At 48.2% G+C, this 21,070-nt stretch overlaps 1 protein-coding gene across 1 annotated transcript in view; it reads right to left on the bottom strand.

The window, feature by feature from the left end:
- The window catches only part of LOC141082431 (uncharacterized), a 178,187-nt gene extending 158,005 nt beyond the window's left edge, over positions 1–20,182 (bottom strand). The window contains exon 1 of the mRNA XM_073566374.1: positions 19,580–20,182. Coding sequence (XP_073422475.1) covers positions 19,580–20,182 — 603 coding nt within the window. The remainder of the gene's footprint in view (positions 1–19,579) is intronic.
- Positions 20,183–21,070: the final 888 nt, after the last annotated feature.

Below are 21,070 nucleotides of genomic sequence, written 5' to 3'. Positions count from 1 at the left end.
GGGGGTGAGGTGGAGGCCCCGTGATTGGGCTCAGGGGTCTTCCCCATCCCTCGGACACAGGGTCCTGACAGCGATCACTAGAGGTCTTCTTCACCACTGTGTAATCCTGGTAATGGAGAGACACATTAATAAATCTCACTACAGACATTTCCAGAGTCCTCACCTCTCCAGTTCTGTCCATCTGTTGTTCCCATAGATAAGAATGATGTAATGTGAGGTCATCAGAATCTCTCACCTCTCCAGTGAGACGGAAGAGGATCTCTAGGGTGAGGTGTAACATCCTCTCTGCCATCTTGTCTCTGTCCATATCCATCCTTGATGGGTAAATCAGGAGAATTCTCTTCTGTAGAAGATCTTCACTGAGAGGATCCGATATTGTAGAGACCTGAATGAGAAGAAGATGATCCGATGTAACAGCATAAGAATCCTGTATAATAATACAATTACTGGAGATAATAAGGGAAACATATGAGGAGATTTATTATCTTACAGGGTTTAGTTTTCTCCCCTGACATCTACTAATAAAACCTATATATTTAGGCCACAGACAACAAGCAGTTTCCTCCTCGGAGTCGGCAGCTGAACACGTTCCTCATAGACTCATCTTCCATAACGCTAATTCTCGTCTCATTACCGACACTGGAATCGGCATTAGCAATACTGCAGGAGAGATTCATTACACGCGACATGAGAAATAACTCCTTCATGATGAGGACGACATCTTCATCTCCTACTGCGGCTCTAGAGACAGATGTGGCCAGAGTCGGTCACTGCCTCCATCCCCACCGGCCGTCTATATGAAGGTTTCCCGTCTTCCCCGCACTGGAATCTTCTCTCACGTTAGATCTCAGCTCTGAGTCACACACAGAAGTTTGAGGCTTTTCTGGAAGAACAGGACAGGAGAGATCTGAGGCCGATGTCTCCATGTACAGGGTTTCCCCTCGGGATAAGAGGCTTTTCTATCCCTTTCCCCCAATTAGAGGGGACACTTGTGGATATCGGGGTCTTTACCGGCTGCAGTCCTGGGGGGATTTACTCGGTGACGTGGACGTTGGACAAACGTCACCATCAATTCCCATCAGACTGAAGGAACATCGCTCCTCTATTCAGCTCTATGGATCCAGGATGAAATCCACTGCGGCCCCTGCAAGAAAAGAGCGAAGTCTGGTGAGACCCCCGAGGCCGGAGATTTCTACAGCTGCTCTGTGCGCACAGGACCTGTGATGAGGTCACAGGAGGGGAGGAGTCAGGGGTCACATGGTCAGGGGCCTCAGTGTGGGCAGGACTCTGCTGTGCTGGTTGTCATGGTGCTGGATGAGGGGAAGTTTATGTGTGGGGTCAGGAGGGGTTTACAGGGTGGATGTAGCAGAGCCGCGTGTGTACGAGGTGTACGGAGCGGAGCCGTGTGTGTACGAGGTGTACGGAGCGGAGCCGCGTGTGTACAAGGTGTACGGAGCGGAGCCATGTGTACGAGGTGTACGGAGCGGAGCCGTGTGTGTACGAGGTGTACGGAGCGGAGCCGTGTGTGTACGAGGTGAATGGAGCGGAGCCGTGTGTGTACGAGGTGTACGGAGCGGAGCCGTGTGTGTACAAGGTGTACAGAGCGGAGCCGTGTGTGTACGAGGTGTACGGAGCGGAGCCGCGTGTGTACAAGGTGTACAGAGCGGAGCCGTGTGTGTACGAGGTGTACGGAGCGGAGCCGTGTGTGTACGAGGTGTACGGAGCGGACCCGTGTGTGTACGGAGGGGACCCCTCTGTGAACGCTGTATACACCTGTATTCCCTCAGCTTCCGTCACAGACTCCCATGTACGCGGTATACACCCGTATACCCACAGCTTCAGTCGCAGACCCCTCTGTGTACACTGTATATGTGGCGCCCCTGGGGCTCGGTCGCCACAGAGGTACTGCATCTTCTCCTAAGGTGTAGTGCCCCACCACCTAGGTAAGTTGGGAACTCCTTTCCATGCTCCAACACCTGAACCCACACACAGGATAGTTCAGCAATGGACCAGATTGCAGCTCCACACTTAGAGGATAGCAGAGCACCTTTCGTGGTTCCTTGCTTTGTAACACGAGATGTGCTGGGAGGTGGGTGGAGTTGAGATACATAAAAGGTTGGGAAGGTTTAGAATGACAGGTCAGTCTGATGGGAGGTCAGGCGGGAGAAGGACAGTCAGTCAGGAGAGACTGAGGATGGGTCCGAGAGAGAGAGAGAGGAAGGAGTGCTGCAGCTGCCTCAGTGATCTGAGCCAGCTGACATGGGAAGGGAACAGAAGGAGAAGACATAGAACTGCAACCTAAGCTTCCATAAGAGAGAGAAGGAACAGCACGGAACGAAGGAGTAGGAGAACAGAGAGGAGTTGTGGGTTGGAAGAGGAACCCTACCTATAGGTTCTCAGCGCAAGGCCGGGGCCCGGTCCCCGAGGTTGTATGGACACTTATGGTTCTGCAGCAGACACCGGTAGAGTAGTTGGCTGTAAATGCACTACTCCCATCCAAGACTTGGGGCACAAAAGCAACACGGATAGAGAGCCGGGACTCAGGATAAAGGGAGTCCCCGAGAGAGGCTACAGCTGTCTGCCGTACGAGGAGAGCTGTTAGGAACATCTGACAGGAGGAACTTCAGAGTACCACGGTACTGGAGCTCTTCACACTAAAAGGCACAATAGAGGAGTCGTTCAGGAGAGGTACAAGTTGGCGGGGTGTTGGAGAGGAGAATCCTGACTTGCCCGGGAGGTTGATTGAGTCTCTACCCCGGAGGACACGGCACAGAGGCAGGCGCCAGTGTGTACCACGAACTGTGAGTAAAGCTTTGGAACTACAAGCCCTGGGGTGTCTTCCATTCCTTTGTGCGCCAACACCTTCAGCACTGCTACATCTTGGTACCAACATTCCTCACACTGCCTGCACCTATACACTGCCCTGGGGTTACATCTTCACCTGTGGGGAGCTACACCATCTATGCTGCAACACACCATCAGCCCCAGAGGATCTGCACGCAGCGTTGGCTTTAACATCTTGCTTGCCAAACACCACAGGTGGCGTCACGAACTATTCCACTTCATTAACAACACACCACCATTGATTTGGGCGCCCAGGGCCACAGACCGGGTCACCGCCGCTGTGACACATCCCGCTGACACCGGTACCGAGTACCCCACAGCCCTGGGATGGGGCGACCCATATACACCTGTATACCCACATGTGCTGCTGGGAAAACACGGACATAAGAGCAGCACCGTATGTCAAATAGGGGACACGTGGCATCTGTGAAAACCATGACAGGTCATGTGAAGGGGCCGTACAGTCACATAATAGAAAACATTAGCAGAATTGCCGTCATTTTCTAAATCCTACCTCACAAACAGCAGAATAAAAAGTGATTAAAAACAAGTCCTACATGTTCCCCAAACTACTAATGTTATAATAATAGTAATAAAGTCCTTTCTTTTATGTGCATGTATATATATACAGTGGGGCAAAAAAGTATTTAGTCAGTCAGCAATAGTGCAAGTTCCACCACTTAAAAAGATGAGAGGCGTCTGTAATTTACATCATAGGTAGACCTAAACTATGGGAGACAAACTGAGAAAAAAAAATCAAGAAAATCACATTGTCTGTTTTTTTTTTCATTTTATTTGCATATTATGGTGGAAAATAAGTATTTGGTCAGAAACAAGCAATCAAGATTTTTGGCTCTAACAGACCTGTAACTTCTTCTTTAAGAGTCTCCTCTTTCCTCCACTCATTACCTGTAGTAATGGCACCTGTTTAAACTTGTTATCAGTATAAAAAGACACCTGTGCACACCCTCAAACAGTCTGACTCCAAACTCCACTATGGTGAAGACCAAAGAGCTGTCAAAGGACACCAGAAACAAAATTGTAGCCCTGCACCAGGCTGGGAAGACTGAATCTGCAATAGCCAACCAGCTTGGAGTGAAGAAATCAACTGTGGGAGCAATAATTAGAAAATGGAAGACATACAAGACCACTGATAATCTCCCTCGATCTGGTGCTCCACGCAAAATCCCACCCCGTGGGGTCAGAATGATCACAAGAACGGTGAGCAAAAATCCCAGAACCACGCGGGGGGACCTAGTGAATGAACTGCAGAGAGCTGGGACCAATGTAACAAGGCCTACCATAAGTAACACACTACGCCACCATGGACTCAGATCCTGCAGTGCCAGACGTGTCCCACTGCTTAAGCCTGTACATGTCCGGGCCCATCTGAAGTTTGCTAGAGAGCATTTGGATGATCCAGAGGAGTTTTGGGAGAATGTCCTATGGTCTGATGAAACCAAACTGGAACTGTTTGGTAGAAACACAACTTGTCGTGTTTGGAGGAAAAAGAATACTGAGTTGCATCCATCAAACACCATACCTACTGTAAAGAATGGTGGTGGAAACATCATGCTTTGGGGCTGTTTCTCTGCAAAAGGGGCCAGGACGACTGATCCGGGTACATGAAAGAATGAATGGGGCCATGTATCTTGAGATTTTGAGTGCAAACCTCCTTCCATCAGCAAGGGCATTGAATATGAAACGTGGCTGGGTCTTTCAACATGACAATGATCCAAAGCACACCGCCAGGGCAACGAAGGAGTGGCTTCGTAAGAAGCATTTCAAGGTCCTGGAGTGGCCTAGCCAGTCTCCAGATCTCAACCCTATAGAAAACCTTTGGAGGGAGTTGAAAGTCCGTGTTGCCAAGCGAAAAGCCAAAAACATCACTGCTCTAGAGGAGATCTGCATGGAGGAATGGGCCAACATACCAACAACAGTGTGTGGCAACCTTGTGAAGACTTACAGAAAACGTTTGACCTCTGTCATTGCCAACAAAGGATATATCACAAAGTATTGAGATGAAATTTTGTTTCTGACCAAATACTTATTTTCCACCATAATATGCAAATAAAATGAAAAAAAAACAGACAATGTGATTTTCTGGATTTTTTTTTCTCAGTTTGTCTCCCATAGTTGAGGTCTACCTATGATGTAAATTACAGACGCCTCTCATCTTTTTAAGTGGTGGAACTTGCACTATTGCTGACTGACTAAATACTTTTTTGCCCCACTGTATATATATGCATACGTGTATGTGTGTGAGTATATATATATATACTGTACAGTATATACATGATTGCATATATGCCATTATTATGCCTAGACACTCTTTTCAGCTGATGTAATACTTGGCTGTAATGCTTAGGTTGCTATCCTTATCTAACGTACAAAAATAAAATGTCATACCTTTACTTCTCTGGTAACGTAGATAAGAATTGTTTACAGCTAAGCATATTCCAATGTATGTACTATATTTGAAAATGTAGTATTTTGAACACCCTATTCTTTTCTTATTTAAACTCTAAGAATCTGTATGGAGTCAGACAGATGACTGCCCACAGCTGGTGTGGTTGTCAATCTTTCTCCATGCCGGCATGACAAATAAAGGATCTTACTTATTCAGGTCTGGACGATTTCTAATTGGAAGACTAAAACCACTGATATTTAGTGCGTTGGCCGAGAAATCCAACACCTTTCCCTCACCGGTGAGTACTGTAAACCGTGCACGGGGGAGTAAGTCCTCCGCCTTGACAGTAGGCATCAACAGGGGCATTATCAGTTATCCCGGTCTGAGGGAAAGTGACGGATTTCGTATAGTCTAAGGATCTCTGGGAATCGTCTGTATCTGAATACAGGTAAGAACATTTACTAGTTTTCATTATATTCAGTAACCTTGTTAATCCAGTATGAATGTTATTCTAGGAATTGAATGGGGACTGTGATTGTGGACTTTTCAAATTGGAGTTTGTGATTGGCTCCTGTAAGTTGGAAGTTGTTTACATGCAATTGGAGTTATAATAACTCCTGTAAGTTGCGAAGCTCCATAGGAATGGGGTTTGTTCTTGTAAAAAATTCTGTAGAATGGGTACAAAGCCAGTGTGAGAAGGCAACTGTGTGTACACGTTAAATTGATCTAGATGGGAGAATCAAGGGAGATTCTCGTCGGATTAAGGAATCCGCTGGATTAACCTAAAATAGAACCCAGTATAAGATGAATTTTTGCCAGTATTCTGTTTTGTCTTCTGTACTTTGTTGAATGTTGTTTCCTGGTAAGTGTGCTGTTTTGTCTGTCTTTTAAAATTATATAGAACTAAAACGCCATAAATATATGTTTTATGTTACACATGAGACTCCTTGAATGTTATCTTGAGTGAATGTATAAGGATTGGAATATAAAATCCTGACTGTATAAGGGAGTCCAGTAGGCATGGTTAACAGTCACCTGTGGACTGGAGACAAATCATAGGTTACTATAGTGGTATAAATCACCTAGGTACACGCCACCTGATCCCCATAGAGAATATTCTATGTTGTATTGTTATATGTTTTTCTTTTAATAACACAGAGTGACTGAACCCTCCTCGTTTCACTGAGGAGAGTCTGCACCGGTGGTGCTCTGAATACCTGATATTAAGAACGGGAACGTCTCTGGATATAAAGAGGCAGTGTCATTGGACTTTATCTCAGCAGTTCAGGTTGTAAGAGTATGAGGGAACTTTACTCTCTTGTCTTATATGTCTCTGTGTATGTGTGTATGTCCAGTCCCTAACTGTGAAAATTGTTGTGTGTTTGTACTGTAAAGGGGGTTTTACACATAGCGATATCGCTAGCGCTATCGCTATAACATCACCGATTTTGTGACGTTATAGCGATATCGCTACGTCACCGATTTTGTGACATTATAGTGATATTGCTAGCGATATTGCTATGTATGATACTTACCTCCGACCGGCTCCCCCGCTGTCCATCGCTGATCGCGCGAGAATGTCTGGCTCCATTTCTCGTTGTCAGCTTCCTGCTGGGGCTTCCTGCTGGTGCCGACGAGCGACGCGTGGAGGTGGACGGGAGGACGTCAGGATCGCTGTGTGTGAAAGGTAAGTATCATCCGCTGCGTCGCTGCTGCATCGCTGGTGAGGTCTGCCTGTTCACTAGCGATCATTTAGCGATGCACTAGCGATCCTGACCTGGTCGGATCGCTGGTCAGATCGCTGGTACATCGCTAAATGTAAAGGGCCTTTGCACTAGTCAGAAGTCCTTGTGAGCATATGTATCTTTGTGATATCAGTAGCCATAGTCCTTGGGGCACTTTGTTATTATTACACTGTGTTGTCACACTCGCCCCTTACAGGCCTTCATCGGACGGAGGTGGCACGATATAGAGATACAAGCTGGTGAATACCTAGGACATAGTGTAATCAGTGAGGATTATTTAGATCCTGGATATTAGTAGCAGTAATCGTATTGTTGCTACTGGTTTACTATCTTCTTGTTGACTTATGAATTTCACTGATATTTGTGAGATTTCATACAAGTGGGTAGAAATCCATTGTGCTCCAGGGTTTATATTGTGTATAGTCCTCATCTTGTTTGTCTTTTGTATTTAAGAATTTCATGTAACATCCTTATGGGACTTTGTCCCATAGCTATATTTTAAGGTCTTGTCCTCATTGTAAAGGTATTGTCACACTTAGCGATGCACCAGCGATCCTGACCGCGTCATATCGCTGGTCGGGATCGCTGGTGCATCGCTAAGTGGTCGCTAGTGAGCTGCCACACAGGCAGATCTCACCAGCAACATCGCAGGGGTCGGGGGTCGTTACTTACCTGTCAGACGAGACGGTCCTGATGTCCTCCCGCCCGCGTCCACGCGTTGCTCGTCAGCGCCAGCAGGAAGCCCAGCAGGAAGCGCCGCAGGAAGCTGACGACGAGAAACGGTCCAGGATGTTCTCGCGCGATCAGCGATAACTAGCGGGGGAGCGGTCAGAGGTAAGTATCAGACAGTGATATCGCTAGCAATATCGCTATAACGTCATAAAAACCAGTGATGTTATAGCGATATTGCTAGCGATATCGCTTAGTGTGACAGGCCCTTAAGGCAGAATTGTTATTGACCATTTCATCTGATGGCTGGAAAGTTATTAAGATTGTACCAAGAGGGTATCCCTGGAATGAGACCGGATATGGTCCTTTCTCATCAGGTACCCAGAGAGAACAGTCTTCAGATCAGATGTGCAATGTGTCCTTATTGGTAACTTATAGGCCCAACTCTTACATATTATAACAAATAGAGAGTAAACATTGTAGATCCCTGACAATGTCTTTTTAATCTTGAAAAACTAGGAGACGGCACCACCCAGAGCAAACAGTCCTGAGGTGGGAGATAAGCTGTGAGGTGAGGATTGTTGTGGAATGTGGTTGTGGTTTTGAGATAAGAAGGGGCCACTAGAAGAGCTGAGGGTGTCCCCTGACAGATGGGTTGTATTTGATGGTAAACTACTTTGATAAAATGTGAAAATTTGGTACAAGAAATGTGTAATGAGAGGAAATATTTAATTTGGCTAAAGTAGAAATACGTTTATAAAACACTGTATTTCCAGAAGTAACCGTCCTTGTGGGAAGCCATGAGGTCACTTCTCTTGTTGATTCAGCAGCAGCACTAGAACCTTAGTACATCCAGAAGAGATACCGACTATTGGACTGTCTGCTGCCTGCATAGTGGTAAAAGGAGCAAGTGGTAAGACACAGAGGACCATTGTCTACGCAGGCTCGGACTGGCCCACCGGAGAACCGGAGGATTCTCCGGTGGGCCCAGGCACTGACACCTGCTGGCTTACTGGCCAGCAAGTGCCTAGGGCCCCACTGCTCCAAGGGCCCCCACTGCTCGAGGGCCCCCAAGTCAGTGGGTATAGGGCCCCTGAGTCAAGGGGGCCCACCCTGTGCCAGCTAGCAGCAGCAGGAGACAAGTTCCTGTCCCCGCTGCTAAAACGAAATGAATATTCACGCTTCTCCACGCCCCTATGGGCGTAGAGAGGCGTGAATACCATTCCTCTTTAATAGTGGGCAGCCCATCCCCAGCACCGCACCACACACACAGCACCGTATCACTCTCACACACAGCACCACACACACTGCACCGTATCACTCTCACACACAGCACCACACACACTGCACCGTATCACTCTCACACACAGCACCACATACACTGCACCGTATCACTCTCACACACAGCACCACATACACTGCACCGTATCACTCTCACACACAGCACCACACACACTGCACCGTATCACTCTCACACACAGCACCACACACACAGCACCGTATCACTCTCACACACAGCACCACACACACAGCACCGTATCACTCTCACACACAGCACCACACACACAGCACCGTATCACTCTCACACACAGCACCACACACACTGCACCGTATCACTCTCACACACAGCACCACATACACTGCACCGTATCACTCTCACACACAGCACCACACTCACTGCACCGTATCACTCTCACACACAGCACCACACACACAGCACCGTAACACTCTCACACACAGCACTACACACACTGCACCGTATCACTCTCACACACAGCACCACAGACACTGCACCGTATCACTCTCACACACAGCACCACATACACTGCACCGTATCACTCTCACACACAGCACCACACACACTGCACCGTATCACTCTCACACACAGCACCACACACACAGCACCGTATCACTCTCACACACAGCACCACACACACAGCACCGTATCACTCTCACACACAGCACCACACACATAGCACCGTATCACTCTCACACACAGCACCACACACACTGCACCGTATCACTCTCACACACAGCACCACATACACTGCACCGTATCACTCTCACACACAGCACCACACACACTGCACCGTATCACTCTCACACACAGCACCACACACACAGCACCGTATCACTCTCACACACAGCACCACATACACTGCACCGTATCACTCTCACACACAGCACCACACACACTGCACCGTATCACTCTCACACACAGCACCACACACACTGCACCGTATCACTCTCACACACAGCACCACACACACTGCACCGTATCACTCTCACACACAGCACCACACACACTGCACCGTATCACTCTCACACACAGCACCACACACACTGCACCGTATCACTCTCACACACAGCACCACACACACAGCACCGTATCACTCTCACACACAGCACCACACACACTGCACCGTATCACTCTCACACACAGCACCACACACACAGCACCGTATCACTCTCACACACAGCACCACATACACTGCACCGTATCACTATCACACACAGCACCACACACACTGCACCGTATCACTCTCACACACAGCACCACACACACAGCACCGTATCACTCTCACACACAGCACCACACACACAGCACCGTAACACTCTCACACACAGCACCACACACACTGCACCGTATCACTCTCACACACAGCACCACACACACTGCACCGTATCACTCTCACACACAGCACCACACACACAGCACCATATCACTCTCACACACAGCACCACACACACTGCACCGTATCACTCTCACACACAGCACCACACACACAGCACCGTATCACTCTCACACACAGCACCACACACACAGCACCGTATCACTCTCACACACAGCACCACACACAGCACCGTATCACTCTCACACACAGCACCACACACACAGCACCGTATCACTCTCACACACAGCACCACACACACTGCACCGTATCACTCTCACACACAGCACCACATACACTGCACCGTATCACTCTCACACACAGCACCACACACACTGCACCGTATCACTCTCACACACAGCACCACACACACAGCACCGTATCACTCTCACACACAGCACCACACACACAGCACCGTATCACTCTCACACACAGCACCACACACACTGCACCGTATCACTCTCACACACAGCACCACACACACTGCACCGTATCACTCTCACACACAGCACCACATACACTGCACCGTATCACTCTCACACACAGCACCACACACACTGCACCGTATCACTCTCACACACAGCACCACACACACAGCACCGTATCACTCTCACACACAGCACCACACACACTGCACCGTATCACTCTCACACACAGCACCACACACACTGCACCGTATCACTCTCACACACAGCACCACACACACTGCACCGTATCACTCTCACACACAGCACCACACACACTGCACCGTATCACTCTCACACACAGCACCACACACACTGCACCGTATCACTCTCACACACAGCACCACACACACTGCACCGTATCACTCTCACACACAGCACCACACACACAGCACCGTATCACTCTCACACACAGCACCACATACACTGCACCGTATCACTCTCACACACAGCACCACACACACTGCACCGTATCACTCTCACACACAGCACCACACACACAGCACCGTATCACTCTCACACACAGCACCACACACACAGCACCGTAACACTCTCACACACAGCACCACACACACTGCACCGTATCACTCTCACACACAGCACCACACACACTGCACCGTATCACTCTCACACACAGCACCACACACACAGCACCGTATCACTCTCACACACAGCACCACACACACTGCACCGTATCACTCTCACACACAGCACCACACACACAGCACCGTATCACTCTCACACACAGCACCACACACACAGCACCGTATCACCCTCACACACAGCACCACACACAGCACCGTATCACTCTCACACACAGCACCACACACACAGCACCGTATCACTCTCACACACAGCACCACACACACTGCACCGTATCACTCTCACACACAGCACCACACACACAGCACCGTATCACTCTCACACACAGCACCACACACACTGCACCGTATCACTCTCACACACAGCACCACACACACTGCACCGTATCACTCTCACACACAGCACCACACACACTGCACCGTATCACTCTCACACACAGCACCACACACACAGCACCGTATCACTCTCACACACAGCACCACACACACAGCACCGTATCACTCTCACACACAGCACCACACACACTGCACCGTATCACTCTCACACACAGCACCACACACACTGCACCGTATCACTCTCACACACAGCACCACATACACTGCACCGTATCACTCTCACACACAGCACCACACACACTGCACCGTATCACTCTCACACACAGCACCACACACACAGCACCGTATCACTCTCACACACAGCACCACATACACTGCACCGTATCACTCTCACACACAGCACCACACACACTGCACCGTATCACTCTCACACACAGCACCACACACACTGCACCGTATCACTCTCACACACAGCACCACACACACAGCACCGTATCACTCTCACACACAGCACCACACACACTGCACCGTATCACTCTCACACACAGCACCACACACACTGCACCGTATCACTCTCACACACAGCACCACACACACTGCACCGTATCACTCTCACACACAGCACCACACACACTGCACCGTATCACTCTCACACACAGCACCACACACACAGCACCGTATCACTCTCACACACAGCACCACATACACTGCACCGTATCACTATCACACACGGCACCACACACACTGCACCGTATCACTCTCACACACAGCACCACACACACAGCACCGTATCACTCTCACACACAGCACCACACACACAGCACCGTAACACTCTCACACACAGCACCACACACTGCACCGTATCACTCTCACACACAGCACCACACACACTGCACCGTATCACTCTCACACACAGCACCACACACACTGCACCGTATCCCTCTCACACACAGCACCACACACACTGCACCGTATCACTCTCACACACAGCACCACACACACTGCACCGTATCACTCTCACACACAGCACCACACACACAGCACCGTATCACTCTCACACACAGCACCACACACACAGCACCGTATCACTCTCACACACAGCACCACACACAGCACCGTATCACTCTCACACACAGCACCACACACACAGCACCGTATCACTCTCACACACAGCACCACACACACTGCACCGTATCACTCTCACACACAGCACCACATACACTGCACCGTATCACTCTCACACACAGCACCACACACACAGCACCGTATCACTCTCACACACAGCACCACACACACAGCACCGTATCACTCTCACACACAGCACCACACACACTGCACCGTATCACTCTCACACACAGCACCACACACACTGCACCGTATCACTCTCACACACAGCACCACACACACTGCACCGTATCACTCTCACACACAGCACCACACACACTGCACCGTATCACTCTCACACACAGCACCACACACACAGCACCGTATCACTCTCACACACAGCACCACATACACTGCACCGTATCACTCTCACACACAGCACCACACACACTGCACCGTATCACTCTCACACACAGCACCACACACACTGCACCGTATCACTCTCACACACAGCACCACACACACTGCACCGTATCACTCTCACACACAGCACCACACACACTGCACCGTATCACTCTCACACACAGCACCACACACACTGCACCGTATCACTCTCACACACAGCACCACACACACAGCACCGTATCACTCTCACACACAGCACCACACACACTGCACCGTATCACTCTCACACACAGCACCACACACACAGCACCGTATCACTCTCACACACAGCACCACATACACTGCACCGTATCACTCTCACACACAGCACCACACACACTGCACCGTATCACTCTCACACACAGCACCACACACACAGCACCGTATCACTCTCACACACAGCACCACACACACAGCACCGTAACACTCTCACACACAGCACCACACACACTGCACCGTATCACTCTCACACACAGCACCACACACTGCACCGTATCACTTTCACACACAGCACCACACACACAGCACCGTATCACTCTCACACACAGCACCACACACACTGCACCGTATCACTCTCACACACAGCACCACACACACTGCACCGTATCACTCTCACACACAGCACCACATACACTGCACCGTATCACTCTCACACACAGCACCACACACACAGCACCGTATCACTCTCACACACAGCACCACACACACTGCACCGTATCACTCTCACACACAGCACCACACACACTGCACCGTATCACTCTCACACACAGCACCACACACACTGCACCGTATCACTCTCACACACAGCACCACACACACAGCACCGTATCACTCTCACACACAGCACCACACACAGCACCGTATCACTCTCACACACAGCACCACACACACAGCACCGTATCACTCTCACACACAGCACCACACACACTGCACCGTATCACTCTCACACACAGCACCACACACACAGCACCGTATCACTCTCACACACAGCACCACACACACTGCACCGTATCACTCTCACACACAGCACCACATACACTGCACCGTATCACTCTCACACACAGCACCACACACACTGCACTGTATCACTCTCACACACAGCACCACACACACAGCACCGTATCACTCTCACACACAGCACCACACACACAGCACCGTATCACTCTCACACACAGCACCACACACACTGCACCGTATCACTCTCACACACAGCACCACACACACTGCACCGTATCACTCTCACACACAGCACCACATACACTGCACCGTATCACTCTCACACACAGCACCACACACACTGCACCGTATCACTCTCACACACAGCACCACACACACAGCACCGTATCACTCTCACACACAGCACCACATACACTGCACCGTATCACTCTCACACACAGCACCACACACACTGCACCGTATCACTCTCACACACAGCACCACACACACTGCACCGTATCACTCTCACACACAGCACCACACACACTGCACCGTATCACTCTCACACACAGCACCACACACACTGCACCGTATCACTCTCACACACAGCACCACACACACTGCACCGTATCACTCTCACACACAGCACCACACACACAGCACCGTATCACTCTCACACACAGCACCACACACACTGCACCGTATCACTCTCACACACAGCACCACACACACAGCACCGTATCACTCTCACACACAGCACCACATACACTGCACCGTATCACTCTCACACACAGCACCACACACACTGCACCGTATCACTCTCACACACAGCACCACACACACAGCACCGTATCACTCTCACACACAGCACCACACACACAGCACCGTAACACTCTCACACACAGCACCACACACACTGCACCGTATCACTCTCACACACAGCACCACATACACTGCACCGTATCACTCTCACACACAGCACCACACACACAGCACCGTATCACTCTCACACACAGCACCACACACACTGCACCGTATCACTCTCACACACAGCACCACATACACTGCACCGTATCACTCTCACACACAGCACCACACACACAGCACCGTAACACTCTCACACACAGCACCACACACACTGCACCGTATCACTCTCACACACAGCACCACATACACTGCACCGTATCACTCTCACACACAGCACCACACACACAGCACCGTATCACTCTCACACACAGCACCACACACACAGCACCGTATCACTCTCACACACAGCACCACACACACTGCACCGTATCACTCTCACACACAGCACCACACACACTGCACCGTATCACTCTCACACACAGCACCACACACACTGCACCGTATCACTCTCACACACAGCACCACACACACAACACCGTATCACTCTCACACACAGCACCACATACACTGCACCGTATCACTCTCACACACAGCACCACACACACTGCACCGTATCACTCTCACACACAGCACCACACACACAGCACCGTATCACTCTCACACACAGCACCACACACACAGCACCGTATCACTCTCACACACAGCACCACACACACTGCACCGTATCACTCTCACACACAGCACCACATACACAGCACCGTATCACTCTCACACACAGCACCACACACACATCACCGTATCACTCTCACACACAGCACCACATACACTGCACCGTATCACTCTCACACACAGCACCACACACACAGCACCGTATCACTCTCACACACAGCACCACACACACACGTAGGCACACAGCACATCACACCTCCCCGCAGCCGCAGCACTTCCCGGCTTCCTGCTTTCTGGGCGTTTCCTGTCTGTGACAGCCCAGCGGGATGACATCATCATCCAGCGTTCTGTATCAGAGGGAAAGCTGCCGGAGAGAAAGAGGCTTCCGGGATGTGCTGCTGCTGCAGGGAGGTGAGTTGTGCTGTGTGCCTGTGTGTGTATGTGGTGCTGTGTGTGTGAGAGTGATGCGGTGCTGTGTGTGTGTGTGTGTGTGATGAGTTGCTATGTGAGTGAGTGATGCGGACCAGTGCTGTGTGTATGTGTGTGTGTGTGAGGGGTGGTGGGAGGCAATGATGGTGGTGATGGGCAATGATATTGGTGGGGGAAGCAATGATGGAGGTGATGGTCAATGATGGCAGTGGGGGAGACAATGATGGAGGTGATGGGCAATGATGGCAGTGGGGGAGACAATTATGGAGGTGTTGGGCAATGATATTGGTGGGGGAAGCAATGATGGAGGTGATGGACAGTGATATTGGTGGGGGGAGGCAATGATGGCAGTGGGGGAGACAATGCTGGAGGCGATGGGCAATGATATTGTTTGGGGAGGCAATAATGGAGGTGATGGGCAATGGTGGTGGTGGGGGGAGGCAATAATGGAGGTGATGGGCAATTATGGAGGTGATGAACAATGATGGAGGTAATGGGCAATGATGGCAGTGGGGGAGACAATGATGGAGGTGATGGCCAATGGTATTGATGGGGAAGCAATAATGGAGGTGATGGGCAATGATGGCGGTGAGGAGGCAATGGCCAATGATGGAGGTGAAGGGTAATGATGGAGGTGATGGGTAATGATGGAGGTGATGGGCAATGATGGAGGTAATGGGCAATGATGGCAGTGGGGGAGACAATGATGGAGGTGATGGGCAATGATATTGGTGGGGGAGGCAATGATGGCAGTGGGGGAGACAATGATAGAGGTGATGGGCAATGATATTGGTGGGGGAGGCAATAATGGAGGTGATGGTTAATGATGGTGGTGGGGGAGGTAATAATGGAGGTGATAGACAATGATGGCGGTGGGGGAGGCAATGATGGAGGTGATGGGCAATGATGGAGGTGATGGGTAATGATGGAGGTGATGGACAATGATGGCGGTAATGGGCAATGATGGTGGTGGGGGAGGCAATGATGGAGGTGATGGGCAATGATGGTGGGGGAGACAATGATGGAGGTGATGGACAATGATTGGTGGGGAGGCAATGATGGAGGTGATGGGCAATGATGGAGGTGGGGATGCAATGATTGAGGTGGGGAGGCAATAATGGAGGTGATGGACAATGATGGTGGTGGGGAGAGGCAATAATGATGGTGATGGGCAATGATGGCGGTGGGGGAGGCAATCATGGAGGTGATAAAATGGACAATGATGGTGGGGAGGAGGCAATGATTGAGGTGGTGATGAGGACAATGATGGGGGTGGAGAGGGCCTGCATTATACTCTATGGGGGGGCTGCATTATATTCTGATGGGGATTGCATTATCCTCAGGGGACATTATATTCTGGGGGGGCTACATCATACTATATGAGGGGGCTACAGTATACTCTATGGGGGGCTGCATTATATTCTGTGGTGGGGCGGCATTATTCTCTCAGGGGACTACATTATATTCTGGGGGGCTACATCATACTATATGAGGGGGCAGCATTATGCCCTTTTAGGGGGCTACAGTATTCTCTATGGGGAGGCTGCATTATATTCTGTGTTGGTGCTGTATTATACTATATGGGGGGCTGCATTATGCCCTATGAGGGTGCTGCATTATGCCCTATGGTGGGGACTGTGTTATACCTTATGAGGGGGTTGCATTATATTTTATAAGGGAGGCTACATTATATTCTAGGGCTACCCCTCTATGATTCTACCCCAACCCCTGCTACATAATTAAGACGTGTACTACCTTATATTATACCCTGATATTAGCGTGTTTTACCACACAATTGGTGGTTTTGTATTTATTTCTATGTAGCTACATAGTGGGCCCCAAGAATGATTTTCTCTGGTGGGCCCGAGGTGCTCCAGTCCGACGCTGTGTCTCTGCCTGTGGAGTGTTCTTGGACACTCTATACTGGGATCATAAGGGAACTGTGTCGCCAGTTGTAATCTGTCAGAACAAATTAAATTGTTGTTTTTGCTTTTTAGAGGCCCCGAGCCACATGTTTCCCTCTCCAGATGTAAAGTAGATCATGGAAATTCCTTGGTGATTTTGTTGGGGTGTAAGGAAAGTAACGATGGGAGGATTTGGGTGATGGCTCATTCTACAATGCCAGACTGCAGGTATGGTCACAAGTACTAAAGTGGAACACCATTTCTAAACCCAGTGTCCACCTGCAGGGAGGCAGGGGAACGAGTGAGAAATGCTGATCCTCTCCTAGAATTAGAGGAGGAATTGACCACATACCCAGAATCTTTGTGGTCCTCAGGACCTGCAGATGTGGGATCGATAATAAGGGTGATTATACCCTGTGCCAGCTCACCTTGTAACACAGCCTTGTTTCCAGTAGGGAGGGCGCCCCCATCTGTAAACGAGGCGGTGATAACAAGAGCCCCCACAGTGCCGGACCTCCATACTCTGCTGAATGGCTGGAGGCCGGAACATAAGGTCTTTACAGTGATGTCAGTAATGTCTTCAGCATCCTGGTACATCCAGATAGCCAGGTTTGGTTTGTATTCACATATAAGGGGAGCAGGTATACATTCACCGGAATCCCACAAGGGTACTGTGAATCACCTACTATTGTTTCCAGGTAAAATCGGCTAACCTAGCTCAATGTGAGTCACCAGAAGGAGCCAGATGCTCTTATATGTGGATGACATGCTATTGGCATTAAAAAAAGAATAAAAACAAATTTGTAACCAAAGGGGTTATCTTTAAAGATGCGAAAAGGAGATGAATCCAGCGAGCCAAGTTTGAAGTACTTAAAAAATCTTCTTTATTTCAAACATAGATTAAAAATATTTATCCATAGCAGCATATTATAGATATAGGCAGAAATAGGAAAAATTACTGCTGTAAAGCGCACGGCAAGACGCGTTTCGGCTAGACCTTTATCATTGCCATAATACACATTGCTATTTTTCTGGGATATACAGTAAGAAGGAAAAGATCCTAAGAAGGTGGTGCTATAGTTGATTAAGCGTTAATAGATCACACTTGTGGGCATCAACCTATAAGGTTAACTATTTAAAAACAAGTGTTAACCCTAACAAAAGCTAATACGCTAGCAGTAATTTTTCCATATATTTTACAAATATTTTACAATACATGATATAACAGAATATATATACAGAGATTTTATTCTCCTGTTGTCCTCCACAATATTTCTATAATATAATTTTTGCTCAAAAAAGTATATTTATAAACTTAGAACAAAGCAGGTTGTAATTATTAACATAAGAATCATAATTTTAGGATTTTTAATAAATTCTAATTAGATCTTCTCTATTGTTTAAGCCAATTGGCATCCTAGTTTCCAAAGTAAAAATGGTAAATAGGAACAATTGGACAGGTGACATGTAAATAGTCACATAACCTGTGTTAGAGCCCCATTGAATAAGCCCTCCTCTAGCAGTGCTTTGAGCTCCCCATTAAATTCAATAGTAGGATCATAGAATATTTCTTGATAAGCTTTAGAGTTCTCGAGGTCTAATAAATTCAACCTTTCATACAATCCTGCATTAAGAATAACTACTCCTCCCCCTTTGTCAGCCTCACGTACTAACAGATCTTTATTACGTATTAAATCCTTTAAAGCCATTCTTTCTTTTGTAGATAAATTATTTCTATTTATAGGATTATTTCTAATTTCCTTATCCAGCTCTATAAGTTCACTTTCCACCAGCTCCTGGAAGGAATCGAGGACTGGTGGTCGTGACTTCAGGGGATAAAATTGAGGATTTTTTGTATGAAAGGTTGAGTTCAGATCTATATAGCTATCTGTGCTTTCGCATTGTAGTTTTTTTGCAGACAAAAGTGTTTTTTGTTCTTCATAGGATAACATGATATCTTCATCTATAATAGGAATATCATCATATAACTTTGTAACATTATCATCAGAAAAATGATATTTAATGGTAAAATTGCGTGCCAATTTGTTAACATCTAACAAGGTTTTATATAAATCAAAGTTATACATCGGACAGCAGCCTAGTCCTCTAGATAATAAGGAAATTTGATCTTCCGTTAGTATATAACTAGAGAGGTTCCATATAAGAACCTCTAATACCTCCGATTTTTGTTCCTTTGCGGATTTCTTCTTGCTGGCACTATGGTGTTTCCGCCCGCCTCTTTTCCTCCGTTTTTTGAAACCTTTCTAGAATAAAAAGTCCTTTGTTGTATTCCAGGGTTGTATACGCCGTCATTTTCTTCAATAGAAGTGAATAAAGATGAAGAATCCAGAGTGTCCTCTGTAGAATTGTATGAAGCGGAATCTGAACTTTTATTCCCATCTGAGGAAGTCACTTTGTTTCTATTCTGTGTATACAGATTTTTCTTTAGTGTAGGGCGTGGATAGGATTGCCAATTATAGACTTTATTTTCTTTGTAGTCTTTCAGATCTCTTTCAAACTTTCTTTTCTTAATATCTGTAATAGAATTTTCCAATTTAACCAAGTTTGATTTCATTCTGTCTTGCAATTTTTGAAAGTCCACATGTTGTGAAAATTTAGCCAGATCATTTTTAAGAGCTTTGATATCTGTCTGTATGGAAGCTAGGTGAGCTTCCTCCTCCTGGATAATCAGTTGAATAAGCTTCAAGGAACATGTGCTGAGAATGTTCTCCCATTTTCTCTGGAATTCCTCACTGAAATGAGCTGTAGCTTTTTTCCGTAATCTTAGTCCGCGGGGAATCATCTCCTTTTCAAGATATACATTTAGAGAGTTATGATTCCACCAAGTTTTTATTTCCTTGCTCATTTTATGTTCCAGATTTTTAATAATGGTGGACAGTTCATCAGGAAGTTGCACCCTGTTCGCATTACTGGCTCTAAAGATCTGTGCAGATCTGTCTAGTCTATTGGCATAA

This window comes from Dendrobates tinctorius, unplaced genomic scaffold, assembly GCF_039654945.1.
Source record: "Dendrobates tinctorius isolate UK_male_01 unplaced genomic scaffold, ASM3965494v1 ptg000017l, whole genome shotgun sequence".
In the NCBI taxonomy this organism is placed as follows: Eukaryota; Metazoa; Chordata; class Amphibia; order Anura; family Dendrobatidae; genus Dendrobates; species Dendrobates tinctorius.
This window is presented reverse-complemented; position numbering and strand designations above follow the sequence as displayed.